Consider the following 13,744-nt stretch of genomic DNA (forward strand, 5'->3'; position numbering starts at 1 on the left):
ACCACGGAACACACTACTGACTAGTTAATTTATATTAACCATAGTCCTCAAATGCAATTAGGTAATTGGTGCTGTAATGTTGAGGCCCATATGGCTGAGTCGAATCCTTGAATTCTGTTTATTTTGTCTTTGGTATATCTTTCCTTAAAATGGCGGAGAATTTAAATATCAGTAATTGCAGGTGAGTACTTGTAACTGACATGGATAATCAGAACATTCAATTAATGCATAAAAATGAAGCATGCTATAAATAAAAATCTCCATTTATCTCATTTTGTCTCGAGTAAGAGAGATATGTACCTTCTAATAAGCAATTCTCTAGTACCAATTGACACACGATATATGCTTTTTGCAAGGTGTGACATAGGCTATCTTCATTAGGTTTAATATTTGAAATTGGTTTTAAATAAGATTTTTCAACATTCATGATATAGTTATTTAAATTTCTCAAATGACCTGTAATTATTTTATCAAAACTAGTCCCATGATAGAGTATCATTCTTGTAGAATGTTTAATTGAACAGACAAGTAATCCAGAGTCTGTTCTTACTGTTGGTACTGTCTCATGACAGGTAAAAAAGGTCTAGAATATTGAAGTTATGTTGAAGACAGAGCCATGTTACATTGAAGTGTAGTGAAAAGTTTTTACCAAGTTTCTAATACATCTTGTTATAGCAATATGTAACAGAAATGAATGGGAAATAGCTTATTGTGTGATTGGTTTCTGAAGTCAAGTACACAGGCATTCGTCATCAACCAAAAAGACACAGCTGGGGAATCTGAGGAGTCAGCAGAGTAGATGTTAGAGCATCGGACAGGTGTGATTTCACATACTGCTGTCTCCTGGCTCTGATGCCTTTGCTTGGATCTCCTACCATGAGCTCAACTTTCTGAGTGTTAAGGCTACAAGTTGTGTATTGGTACAATACAAATGGGCCGTAAAAAGCCATTGAAAATACTAGCTTTTACTTTTAAACCCTAAAACAACAGAAAAAACGTCCTTCATCATTTCTAGGAAAACAAACAAATAACAACTCTTTATCCCTAAAAATAGAAAGACACATTCTCATAGCAGTGATTTTTAAGTAGTTCAGGCGCTGTGATGAGTGTCACATGATGGCTGACGTAATTGAAGGACAACATGGGACGCTGTGTGTTGGGGTGAAGGGATTAGAGAGGTGAAATTAGGCAAGGGGTAGAATTCTCCAACATCACTAGTTGCTGGATTGTACGTTTTGTGTGCTTTATAAAACTGGCACTTGTTAAACAGTTTTTCTCCACAAGGGTAAAATTTAAACCAAACCCTGTCTGGAGCCATAAAGAATTCATCCTGATGTGTTTTAAATTATTTGTTTGCATGAGAAATTCACATGAATGTATGAAGTAGCAAGGTACTTAAATTCCAATAGAAAAATCACCTACTAAAAATCTACATAAAAATCTTTAAAAGTTGGAAAGGTTAGTTCTACTGTTTTCTGTCTAATTCATTTAAATCTATGTAACTTGGACATATATAACTTATAAATATAATGGCCCACATTTTGATTGTTGTTCCACCTTAGCCAGAGGCTAGAATTTTGTTTTTTTCTTCTCTACCTAAGACCCTGCCACATTAAAAATTTATTCAGCACATGAAAGGCTTAGAATGTTTAGTCATAACATAAGAATCTTCCTTAAAGCACACACATGCCGCCAGTTTCCCCACATTTCTAATTCAATTTTCAAAGCTTCTTTTAATATGTGGGGTGTGGCAAAAGTAGGTTTTCAGTTGTGTTTTCACAACAAAACAAAAGTTTACTCTTGTGTTATTACATATTATTATATTATTTTTCACATAAACAACTGTAAACTTACTTTTGACCTACACTGTATATATGTATATTTTAATTTGAAAAAATATTCTCAAACGACTTGACTGCCGTCCACTTTTCCCACACAGTAGGGTAGTGACTGAATTCTGTAGGGTAATTTTTGCAGGGGTTGTAGCCTTAGCGACAGTTCCAAGTGATTTCAGAGATGTACAGTTGGTTGGATAAAATAGAGGAATTTAGAAATATAATCATGTTTCTGGTTTGCTTTTACCAAATGCAGAAAGTGTTTTTATAGCCACTTCTTAGTGAATGAACAATAAGAAATCTCACTTTGCTATAATTCCCTTTTTCTTCTAAAATCATTGAATAAAACATTAATAATGGCTGATAATGCATAGAACTAGAATTTATTTTTGTCCAGTAGTTATTAAAAACCAGTAAATGAACATCTTTGTGAAATAAAGTTTTCTTCTGTATCGCCCTGTGATGATTAAACTAAATTGTATACTTTTGATTTTTCTGTGACCTCAGAGTTGAGCAGGTAATGTGAAAGTCAGTGTTAAATAGGGCTTTGAAAGATCACCCGTACATCTCCAAATTTAAGTGAATCAAAAGCATTCAAGATATGATAGTCTCTAATTTGATATTATTAATGATTTCCAAGACAGGGAGTAGAGCATGTTTCCTAGAAAAGCCATTCTAATACCCTGTTACCATCACTCAGAGTTTTTTCTAATTATCTAAATCCATCATATCAGAGTTTGAACCATTTTTTCTTTTTCAGTTAGAAACCAAAATCCACAATAAACAACATCCATCTTTATTATTGAACACAGTTGTTCAGTTGTCCCTCAACTGAAACGATGTTCTGCTTTTGAAGTTCCAAGGTCTAGACCCCCAACCACCCATGTGATCTTGCTTTGAATCCTCCTTATTTTCACATCCCTCTCTTTGGTCACACTTGGAACTAAAAGCAGCAAGGCTGAGTGAGTACCCACCGGTGCGGATGCTATCTCACTTACTATTTGTTTACTTTTAAACTTGGCCGGCCCTTCTAACCTACAGCCAGTGTATCTTTTTTGTGCCCTCTAATCTGACTATAGGCACCAACAGTTATCCTTCTCTGATTGGTATTTTTAAAGTGTTTTCTGTTTATTGAATTTGAATCTGTTAGCATTCACTCATTCATAAAACTTGTTTTAAAAGTTTGAATTTTAATCTCATAGTTTCAACCTATACTTTTCCCAGCAATGAACCCAGAAGCAACCTATTGGATATCCACTTTATTTGTGAATCCTTATGCTTGTAATTATTTATACATAAAACATTTAATCAGAAGAACTAAATTGAAATTAGTCGTTTACCTGTAATGTAGGTAGTGTGGGCATGAGTTAAATCAATGAGCGTGCTGCTAATAGGGCTTTTATATTTTATTGGAAAAATCTGCCTGATGTCTAACAACAGAAGCACAGATAGTCCGCATGACATAAAATGCCACAAATACAGTGATGTGAACCATCTGTGTGGCAGACAGCTGCGAGGGTTGGAAGGGAGCTTCTTGTGCTGATTTCTGTGGCTTCCCTAGCAATGAAGTTGGGAGGACACTGGCGGTTTTCCAAGACAGAAACTTCTCCACGGGAATGCGCCTCCCGCTGGCATTGTGTCCTCGCCTATCTAATGATCATCATTATTATAGCAACATTTATGATACCTCTTCAGACATATTTATATTTTTAAAAATTATTTTTTTGGGGGTGGGGGAAATGCTTGAAACAAATGGCACAGATGAGGAGATATACTGAGTTATGATGGAAATCAGCTGTTAAACTGATATAACATTCATCCAACCCCAAGAGGAAGTCTGAGGTTTTTCATTTCAAATAGTATAATTAATTAACTTAATTATAGGCAGAAATTTTAACAGGGCTCTAAATTTTTTGAAAGTCATTGTTCTTTTTTTTTTTTTTTTTAAATCACATAACTCCTGGCTTTGTAAAGGAGATGCTCTGAGACGTATTAAGTCCCTTCACTGTGCGCCAGGCCTCGATGAAGCCAATCCAAATGCTACAGTAATAATTGACAGTAACATAGTTATTTAGTTTATTTCCATCTGAGCCCTTCACTTTTCAAATGCTGTACAAGTCTTTTCATAGCACTGTAGAAGTTGCTAGCACGGAACTCAGGTTGGAATGAATGGAAACCTGATTCCCAGGCTCCCTGTGTGTCTCTAATGCAGTTGTCACCTCCTATAACGTTAACCTCATCAGCCATGGAGATGCTCAGAGCGAAAAAACAAGATTGCCTTTTTTGTTGTTAGTAATATGATTAATTCTTTCTAATATGCAGTGTCCTAAGACCTTATGTTATGTTTGCATGGGAGCTTTCTCTGTATGTACATTTTACTATTTCCCAAAAGAATGCAGTTATAAGACAAACATGATATTTGGCAGTTAAGTGAGGTAACAGTTATGGAATTTTAGAGGATATAGATAATTGAATTAAAAGAAAAATAGTCAACCACACTTTGGTTCCTTAACTTGCTCATATCAATCAAAATATAATAAAGCTTCTTCTGGTAAATGAATGAAGAAAAAGGTTTCCTTTAAAACAAAGAAAAATGATATTTAACAGTTTGATGAGTTGAAGTCTTTTTTTAAGTTTAGTGTTGTTTAACTACAAAAGGATAAATAGTTACAGACTGTAAGGATTATTTAAGTGCACCATAATGTAAATAATCACCAAGCTTTTATTATGAAGTTGGTGAATCTGGGCTATGACAGTTGAAGTCTGATGTACAACAAAATAACACCATCTTATTATTAAATTTTTAAGTAGACTTTATTTTTTAGAGCAGTTTTAGGTTCACTGCAAAATGAAGTGAACAATTCAGTGACTCCTGGGTGCCTGCCCCCACCCAGCATAGCCCCCCCACTACCCACATCCCCTCCATGTTCACACAGTTGATGGGTCCATGGGGATGTATCACAACAGCCAGAGCCTATAGTTTATATGCGGTTCACTCTTTGTGTTGTATATTCTGTGGTTTTGGACAAGCATATAATGACATGTATTTACCATTCTGTTCATCCAGAACAGTTTCACTGACAAAATTAAGTTTTAACACAGTTGAAGGAGCTCAGAGGTATCCCATTTTGCTTCCCGGGGACTTCTGTTTGGGGATTATTGAGAGTAAGACACAAGATGGCATAGGTACGGCAGACCTTGCAACTCCTGCCAGGGGGACAGGCGTTACCCATACGACTAGTTCTAAGTGGTAAAGGATATAGCAAAACAACAATTAAGGTTTCCTCAGAAGAGTTCCTTCAGGGTTTAGTGGCGGGTAGTTTTTGATTTCTGAAAGTCTGAATTTGGGGGAAAAATAACAGAATCTTCCTGTACTAAGCTGCTGTACTTTCCCACGTTAAGAGGGAATCTTGTCTATAACACTGTTGCTTTTATACACAGTTTAAATTTCTTTCAACAGGCCAGGCCATTCTCTGTAAATTTGGATGCCTTATAATGTAGCATTTTATGATGACAGGTTACTTTTTATTGCCTGAGCCTATTCTTTCTAATGTTCAGGGTTGTTTCCAGTGATTTGTAATTACAGACTTAAAATATATCATGTGGGTACTTTATTTCCTGCTCTACGTTTGGGTTTCATGCTAAAGTAGGCCTGGAACCAAGACCTTTAAGAGTTATAAACATAGTATGTAGAACATAGAACAAAAGGTAGAACGACAATAAATACCAAGCAGCCTCTGCCAGAAACATTTTATTATTATTTATTAGAAACAAGGCTACACTGGAGTTGAAAGGAGGGGAAGACAAATGTCCAACACCTGGAGTCAAGTGAAGGGTGGTATTAAAAAGTTTAATATCCTGTTTTTATGACACCCTCCGTGTTATGGACCGTAAAATAGTTTATATGTAACTTGGGTACATTTGATGTGGCTTTTTGTTGTTTTGTAATCTGAGGCACTCCCTCTCCCCTGAGATATTATGCAGCTTGAGAAGGAGGGGAAAACCTTGTGGCCCAGTACAGAAGCTTCCAGAATATTATGCAGCTTGAGAAGGAGGGGAAAACCTTGTGGCCCAGTACAGAAGCTTCCAGAATAGTAGTACTAAGTTCTCCAACTAGGTTTCAAGTTGCTGCAGTAGTTTCTGATAGATCACCTACCTATTATTTCTGAACTCTGCATTTATACATTTTAGACATCTCCTGATCTTAAAATGATATAATATTCAATTTCCTTAACCAAGAACAGTTAATCATATCGATGGGTAAAAGCAATGATAACCTTGCAANGCACTCCCTCTCCCCTGAGATATTATGCAGCTTGAGAAGGAGGGGAAAACCTTGTGGCCCAGTACAGAAGCTTCCAGAATATTAGTACTAAGTTCTCCAACTAGGTTTCAAGTTGCTGCAGTAGTTTCTGATAGATCACCTACCTATTATTTCTGAACTCTGCATTTATACATTTTTAGACATCTCCTGATCTTAAAATGATATAATATTCAATTTCCTTAACCAAGAACAGTTAATCATATCGATGGGTAAAAGCAATGATAACCTTGCAATGTGAAACAAGTGATCAATTGGTGCCTATTAAATGTTCAGTTGTCATTGAGTTTAACCAGTATAGTTTTTAGACTCTCCTCCATCAAAAACACTTTTAGGTCACCCCCAAATATACAGCAGCACTTAACAACACTGGACGTGCAGCTTCTTATTAGTGACTTGTCTAATCAACTCTCTGAAATTATTTTCTAGCTAAACAGAATATATCAGAGGCTACAACCATCGATCTGAATATCCTTACAGAAACTGCATCACACAGTTTATCCAAAGAACTACAAATGGTACCTGACAGAAATATACCAATCACCCCTTTAATCACTGACTTACCCATCATTACAACAAAGTTAACTTCTGTGGGAAACATGGTCAATTTTGAACAGAAATCCACAGTCCGGTCTCCAGCTGTCATACACATGTCAGCCACTGAAACACCCACACCTGCTGTGAGTACCAAGAAGCCTTGGGATGAGGACTATTACTCAGCTTTTACTGCAGGACCACTTGGGAAGCCGGACATACCTGAAGTTAAGGAAGACGTGTCCCAAAGTACAACTGTCATCTATGATCATGCTACTGATTCATGGGATGGCGTCATGGAAGACATACAAACACAAGAATCAGTTACACAGATTGAACCAATAGAAGTGGGTCCCTTGGTAACATCTATGGAAGTCTCAAAGCTCATTACTTCCAAAGAATTCACTGTAACGGAAACACCATTTGTGTCTACAACAATGACCCTGGAATCCAAAACTGGAAAGGAAACAGTGCATACTACTTCTGAATCAGTGACCACAACCCAAGAAGATGGTGGTGAAGACAGAACATTTACAGTTACGTCTGGCCAGAGCACCTCAGTCTTTAGCCAAATACCTGAAGTCATCACAGTGTCAAAGATGTCAGAAGATACCTCCCCCACTCAATTAGAGGACACGAAGTCAGTTTCAGCATCAACGATTGTCTCACCTATAGTTGTGCCTGACAGTGATGGTTCGCCCAAGGACAACTGGGAAGAAAACCAAATTAATGGTAAGAAAACTGAAGATTTTTTTGGCCAGTATATATCCACCACACCTTTCCCATCACAGCATCATACAGTTGTAGAATTGTTTCCTTATTCTGGTGATAAAATACTAGCTGAGGTAATACCCACAGTCATTCATCCCTCTTCACACACAGAAATGACACAAGGAAGAGAAAGAACAGAAACACTAGTAACAGAGATGAGAACAGATACTTATGCCAATAATGCGATACAGGAAAAGATCACCAAAGATCCACTTATGGGAAAAATAGAGGAAGAAGGCTTCTCTGGAATGAAGTTCTCCACAGCTTCCTCAGAGCAAATTCATCTCACGGAGTCTTTGGTGGAAATGACCACATCCTTTGATTCGCCACCACTGACACCAACAAAGCTGAGTGTGGCACCAACAGAGGCAAGAGATGCAGAGGAAGACTTTACAAGAACTTCAGTTGGATTAGAAACAAATGACTATCGAGATACCACAAAGTATGATGAGGGTGTTACAACCGTCCATTCGGCCCATAGCACTTTGAATGGGGAGGTAGTCACTGTATCAAAATGGTCACGGGATGAAGATAATACAACCTCAGTGCCGTTAGGGTCCACAGAGCAGGCAGGCTCTCGGAAATTGCCCCCGGCCTTACTCAGCACTCCAAGAGTGAGCGGGAAGGATGAAGGCATCTCAAATTTCACTCAGGATGGAGGAGATGAGTTTACTCTCATCCCAGGTAGTATTCAAAAACCATTAGAGAGGTTTACTGAGAAAGACACAACAGATGATGGGAAATCCACAGTCAGGTTTCAGCCCACGACATCGATTAGCATTATAGAAAAGTCAACTTTGAGAGATTCTACAACTGAAGAGAGAGATCTACCTGTCCCATGCACGGATGATCAAGTTGCACAGGCAACCATAGAAGGAAGTGCTTTGGGTGAAGGAGAAGAAACGCATGTCTCTAAGACTGTAGCTACTGTCCCCCAGTTGGCACACACTTCAGATGTGCAAGGATCAGCATTTGTTAATCACAGCCCCACCCACGAGCCTACTACTTATGCAAACACTTCCTATATTGTTCCTCTTTCTCTAATTCCCAAGACAGATTGGGGAGCGTTGGTACCTTCTGTTCCATCAGAAGGTGAGTTTCTAGGTGAACCCTCTCAAGACATAAATGCCATTGGTCAGGCTATTTCTCCTGAAACTATAAGAACACCACCAGGCATTACCCAGGGAACAACTCAGGAAGAATTCCCTTGGAAAGATAAGACTCTAGAGAAAGCAGTTCCTGCTCTCGGTTCCACAGGCAGCACAGCCAAGGAGGCAACAGCACCTTGGGATGAACAGGAAAGTGATGGGTCAGTATATACTGTTTCTGAAGACAGATTAGTGATGAGTTCTGGGAGAGTCCCAATTTTAGAAACAACTCCCATTGGAAAAATTGAACACACGATGTCTTATCCACCTAGAGCTATCACTGAGCACAAATCAAAAGCAGACGGTGTGGTAGCGCAAACACCAAGCATGGGGCCAGAGGTATTTTTAAGTCCAGGGGCTGAACAAAAGTATGAAACAGAAGGTACTAGCCCAAGAGGAATTGTGTTGCCTTTAAGCACCGATGATACCCAGCTTATGGAAGAAACTATTACTAAGAAAAAGAAGAAAACATCCTTAGATTATTTTGAGTTAAGCTCAGGATCACTCGAAAAGCCCAAAGCCACAGAACTCCCAGAATTTCCAACAATGGAAACGACAGTTCCAAGTGAGATTGCCACTGCCTTTAGTTCAGCAGACGGACTTCACACAGCTTCAACCTTCCAGCCATCTTCGGCCTCCACGGAGACACCGCCTCTCGTTGACAGGGAGCCCAGTGAAGAAACAACCAGTGACATGGTCACCATTGCAGAATCAACATCTCGTGTCCCTCCCACTACCCTTAAAGATACTGTAGCCAAGGAAACGGAAACTGGCATCGATAAAGACTATTTCACAACTCCAAGTCCCCCTTCTGTTACACAGCCAGCAAGACCACCCACTGTGGAAGGCAAAGAGGCCTTCAGACCTCAGGCACTCCCCACTCCAGAACCCCCAACAGGGACCAAACTCCACACTGATATAAATATTTATATTATTGAGGTCAGAGAAAACAAGACAGGTAAGTCTTTGCTTTCTAGACATACCAGTGAAGGCAATCAGCTTTTTATTTTGAAAATTGCTTTTGGAAAAAAGAATATCAACATACCAAATGCTGCCATTAGAAGATAACTGGAGTGTGGAAAAATTCTGTGTTTTAGCTTCACATATTTGTACAAGTATTGAAAGAATATGTTAAACAGTTTGGAAGAATGTTAGATTACCATTTTATTTTAAACATTATAAGAAGCCCTGCTTTGTCATCTAATATAACCAAACCATCATGTTACATCACTTCAAAACATGCAGAACAAAGTGTTTTTAATTTCAGTGTCTCTCCATGCATTACTACTCAAGTGTAGTACTAGACTGTGTTAACATTCCATTGGTCTTTAACTATTAACCTTCAGTACTCACACTGTGGACAATTAAAACTGTATTTCATATCCCTAGGGTTGACAGAAAGACATCTAAAGGTTTGCAATGGTTTTTCTTTCCAGGATTTTGCAGGTTTATTACGTGACTTGTGGGAGTGGGTAATATGTCTTCCGTTCAAATGTTATTTCATGGCAGTTTAACATGTGTTTAAGCTGTTGTCCTTGGGTATTTTAATGAGGCTTTAAATACTTAGGATGAATACAGTCTAGCTCAGTTCTGGAAAATGCTATAATTCATTGTGTCAATATCAGCATTACTTCTGCTCCCTAGAACCAGCTATAATGTTATTTATTTTAAGATTTAATAGGGATATTTGCAATGCCTTCTATTTTGCTCAAATATTATATTTATCTTTGGTAAAATGCTTAAAAACCATATTTTCACATGGATGAATACTTACAATTTGCATTATAAAACATAACGTTTTTTTTTCCTAAAGGTCAGACCACATCATCTTTTCATTTTGGTAAGCTAAGCTGAGCCTACATAGCACATACAGTTCAGTAGATCAGTTCAGGTTTGTTTGTCTCTAGGATACGAGTCATGGCTCTTGACTTTAGTTAAGTTGCTGTATTCTCTTTTTAACAGTGAATTTTTCCTTGAGAAGTAGGACTGGAGGAGAGTCTTTTTTAAAGCATGGTTTCTCTTACTGTTGAGGTATTCCCCTCGGCATGTCATTTTTTGGAAGTGATGCCCCCCTCCTTAGAGTTCTTAGGAGCACACCTGTTGGGAGCAAACAGGTAACCCTACTGGTCTATTAGCTTCCAGTGCTGTGGTGGAAACTTCATGACTTCTCCTGTCTAGAACTTTCGCAGTGTTTTTAGAGCTCTTGCCAAGGGAGTGAAACATAGAGAAGGGAATGCATTCCCGGAGTGTTGAAGTGAATCTTCACTTTCTGATACAGTTGAAAGTAGCCAGGGTTGGAGCATTATTTTCTTACTAACGATGCTGTTTCTTAGAGACCATAGCGTATTTCCTACATTCCTTTCCTGCCTCTTGAAATTGGGGTTGGCATGAGAAGATGAGTCACCAGGTAGTGGGAATGAAGGTAGCTGTTAGCAGGGCTGGAAAAATGAAAAGTAGCTATTGATATGAAAAAGAAAGAAGTGAAGTAAAAAGGAATTACTGCCAACACTTAATTTGAGAATTAAAAAATACATTTGAATGACTATGCAGCAGTTTTTCCCAATTTAGATTACTCTTTTATTAGTGTAGGTATTAACATTCAGTCAAATAATCTAGAAACCAGTAAAAAAATGCTCTACATTTGAAAATCCTTTTAAATGGGAAACCGTGTTAAGGTTAGAGTGATCAAATTACAAAGCAGAAAAGTAAAACTGAATCTCCCTGGAAGGACTGGCAGTCATAGCAAAAGAAAACCTGAGTTTATACATGGTTACTTGAAATGGAGGGTCTGGGTGACCTACCTCAGAAACTGTTTATACAAAGGTGCATATTTACAGTGAGTGGCGGACTTCATTCAGCTGGGCCTGGGAGCCGCGACTATGTGTTTCCTCTTCTTCCACTCTTTTTTTTTTTTTAAGATTTTAGTTATTTATCTTTAGAGGGGAAGGGAAGGAGAGAGGGAGAGAAACATCAATGTATGGTTGCGCCTTGTGAGTCCCCTGTTGGGAACTGGCCTGCAACCCAGTCATGTGCCTTGACTGGGAATTGAACCGCGATCGTGTGGTTCGCAGGCCTGTGCTCAATCCACTGAGCTACACCAGCCAGGACTCTCTTCTTCCACTCTTAAAGCACAGGACTGTGATTTGTCTTCAGACTAATTTTTGTGTAGCATTAGTAACAGATGGTCAGAAAGATCTGTAGAAAGAGAATACAGTTTCCTCCATAAGGGTAGGATTCTATTGTCTGGGTGGTTTGGGCCTATATCTACCTAATTTCTTCCCTTCATATGTCTTTCTCTCCCCTTCTTCCCCCTTCCCTCCCCACCTTTCTCACTCTCTCTTGAATCATTTTTGTGTAGTTTATATGTGCCATTTCTGTATGACTAAAAGCATTGTTTAATAAGACAATGAAATTAACTCAGATCCAACTGCTTACTTTTACTTTTATTTGTTTCCTATGAGAAATCAAATTTCTCAAGCATTTTGAAATTTGGCAAGGGAAAGACCTAAAACAGATGTTAAATTAATGAGTTCTAAGGCAGGTGTACATAAATAAAGAAAAATACATATGTGCCTGGAAAACCAACCATTTTATGTATCGAGGCACATTTTTCCAGACTGGAAAATCCTTGGTATATGCGTGAACTTGTATAACTCTATTCACAAACATAGACGTGACCTCTACGTGTACTGTAGATCTAAGTAAGCAGAGATACCACCCAAGCTACACTAAACTGAGACATTCATAATTTTTTTTTGCTGCACTCAGTGAGTCATGTAAATCTTGATACATTTTTTTAGTACTATGAAACTAAACATGCTACTCAGGACACATTAATGTTGTGTTTGTTCAAATGGATCTTAATAGCAATGAAGGTGCTGTTGCTGGAAGGCAGCAATAGTTGGCAGTTAAAAAAATCCGAAGGAACTTTTCAGCTCATAAAAGTTTTATGAGCTGAAAAGTGCTGTGGGCCGTATTTAACAGTGGTTCAGGGGACACTGCAAACATGACTCCTGTCTGTTTCAGGGGTAATTTGCACACCTGCATTTTGAAAAATTATTAAAAAGTTTTCTTTGTGAACATGTATGAAGTCTATGGGGGTTAATGATGGTAGGGAGATTTCCTTCAATTCTGGGCCTTTAAAGAGAAAGAATGCTTTTTCTCCAAATCGTCTGAAATACTACAAGTTAGTGTGATAGAACTTTTAATGATTTAAAAAAAAACTTGATATACTGGTGTGTCTAAATCAAGGAATAACTTGGAAATATGCAAATATTACAATGCAGATGCTCACAATAATAACTTTAACATAGGTGCTTATTAAGTTCTTTTTAAAAACAAGTTCATATAAGCTACATACTATGTGTCAGGCCAGTTTGATGTTATTTCTCTTGTCAGATATTTTTTGCTAGTTTGACCATTTATATTAATATAAATCTGAGTGCAAGGCAAGTGTAAAGTCAATATTAAACCATGATGATATAATATTAAGGTATATAAAATACTCAATGTAATAATATTGAATATTAATGAGATCTTAAGTAAGATCATTTTGGCCATGTCATTAGAATGCATTTTGCCCAGTTTCCTCAGTGAGAATTATGACTCCATAATTGCTACATCATTCAGCAGTAACTCCCATGTGGTTAATCCCTCCTGCATTTTTGTTTATACATTTGAGAAATATAAATAAAGCTAGAGGTTTATGGTGTGAATATGATAGTGTTGAGGAGAGGGTAAGGAAGAAGGGGCATTGGCTCTGAGAACAGGAGACAGATGGGCAAATGCCAATCTTTAGATTATTGATTACACAGTCATCATTTTTGAAAAGGTTTTTTTTTAATGCAAGGTAGTCTCGTGTAAATTTTAAACACATATAATTTATTTTTATTGAAATTATGTAAACATTCATGTTTTATTTTTTGTTATAGGATCAGGTTACCTTATTCAAAGAAAATCTTACTCAGAACTTTCCTATTTTTTGAGCAGAGGAAAGAATGGCTGTTCTGGTTAATGTCTGAGAGCAGAGAAAGGAGCCCACTGTCCTGAGACCTCCCCCTTAGGCCCTTGGGTAGTTTCTAAAATAATGTGCACCTCATGACAGAGCAAAAAGGAGAATTATGTTATTTAGATCA

General features: G+C 37.8%; 1 protein-coding gene across 3 annotated transcripts in view; it reads left to right on the plus strand.

The window, feature by feature from the left end:
* The window catches only part of VCAN (versican), a 108,134-nt gene that overhangs the window by 37,924 nt on the left and 56,466 nt on the right, over positions 1–13,744 (plus strand). The window contains exon 7 of one of the 3 annotated variants that reach the window (XM_037032232.1): positions 6,586–9,567. The exons of the other annotated variants lie outside the window; for them this stretch is intronic. Within the exon in view, the coding sequence (XP_036888127.1) occupies positions 6,586–9,567 (2,982 nt within the window). The remainder of the gene's footprint in view (positions 1–6,585; positions 9,568–13,744) is intronic. 3 annotated transcript variants of the gene reach the window in all.

This window comes from Sturnira hondurensis, unplaced genomic scaffold, assembly GCF_014824575.4.
Source record: "Sturnira hondurensis isolate 20B ecotype Veracruz unplaced genomic scaffold, ASM1482457v3 Scaffold0021354, whole genome shotgun sequence".
Taxonomy (NCBI): domain Eukaryota; kingdom Metazoa; phylum Chordata; class Mammalia; order Chiroptera; family Phyllostomidae; genus Sturnira; species Sturnira hondurensis.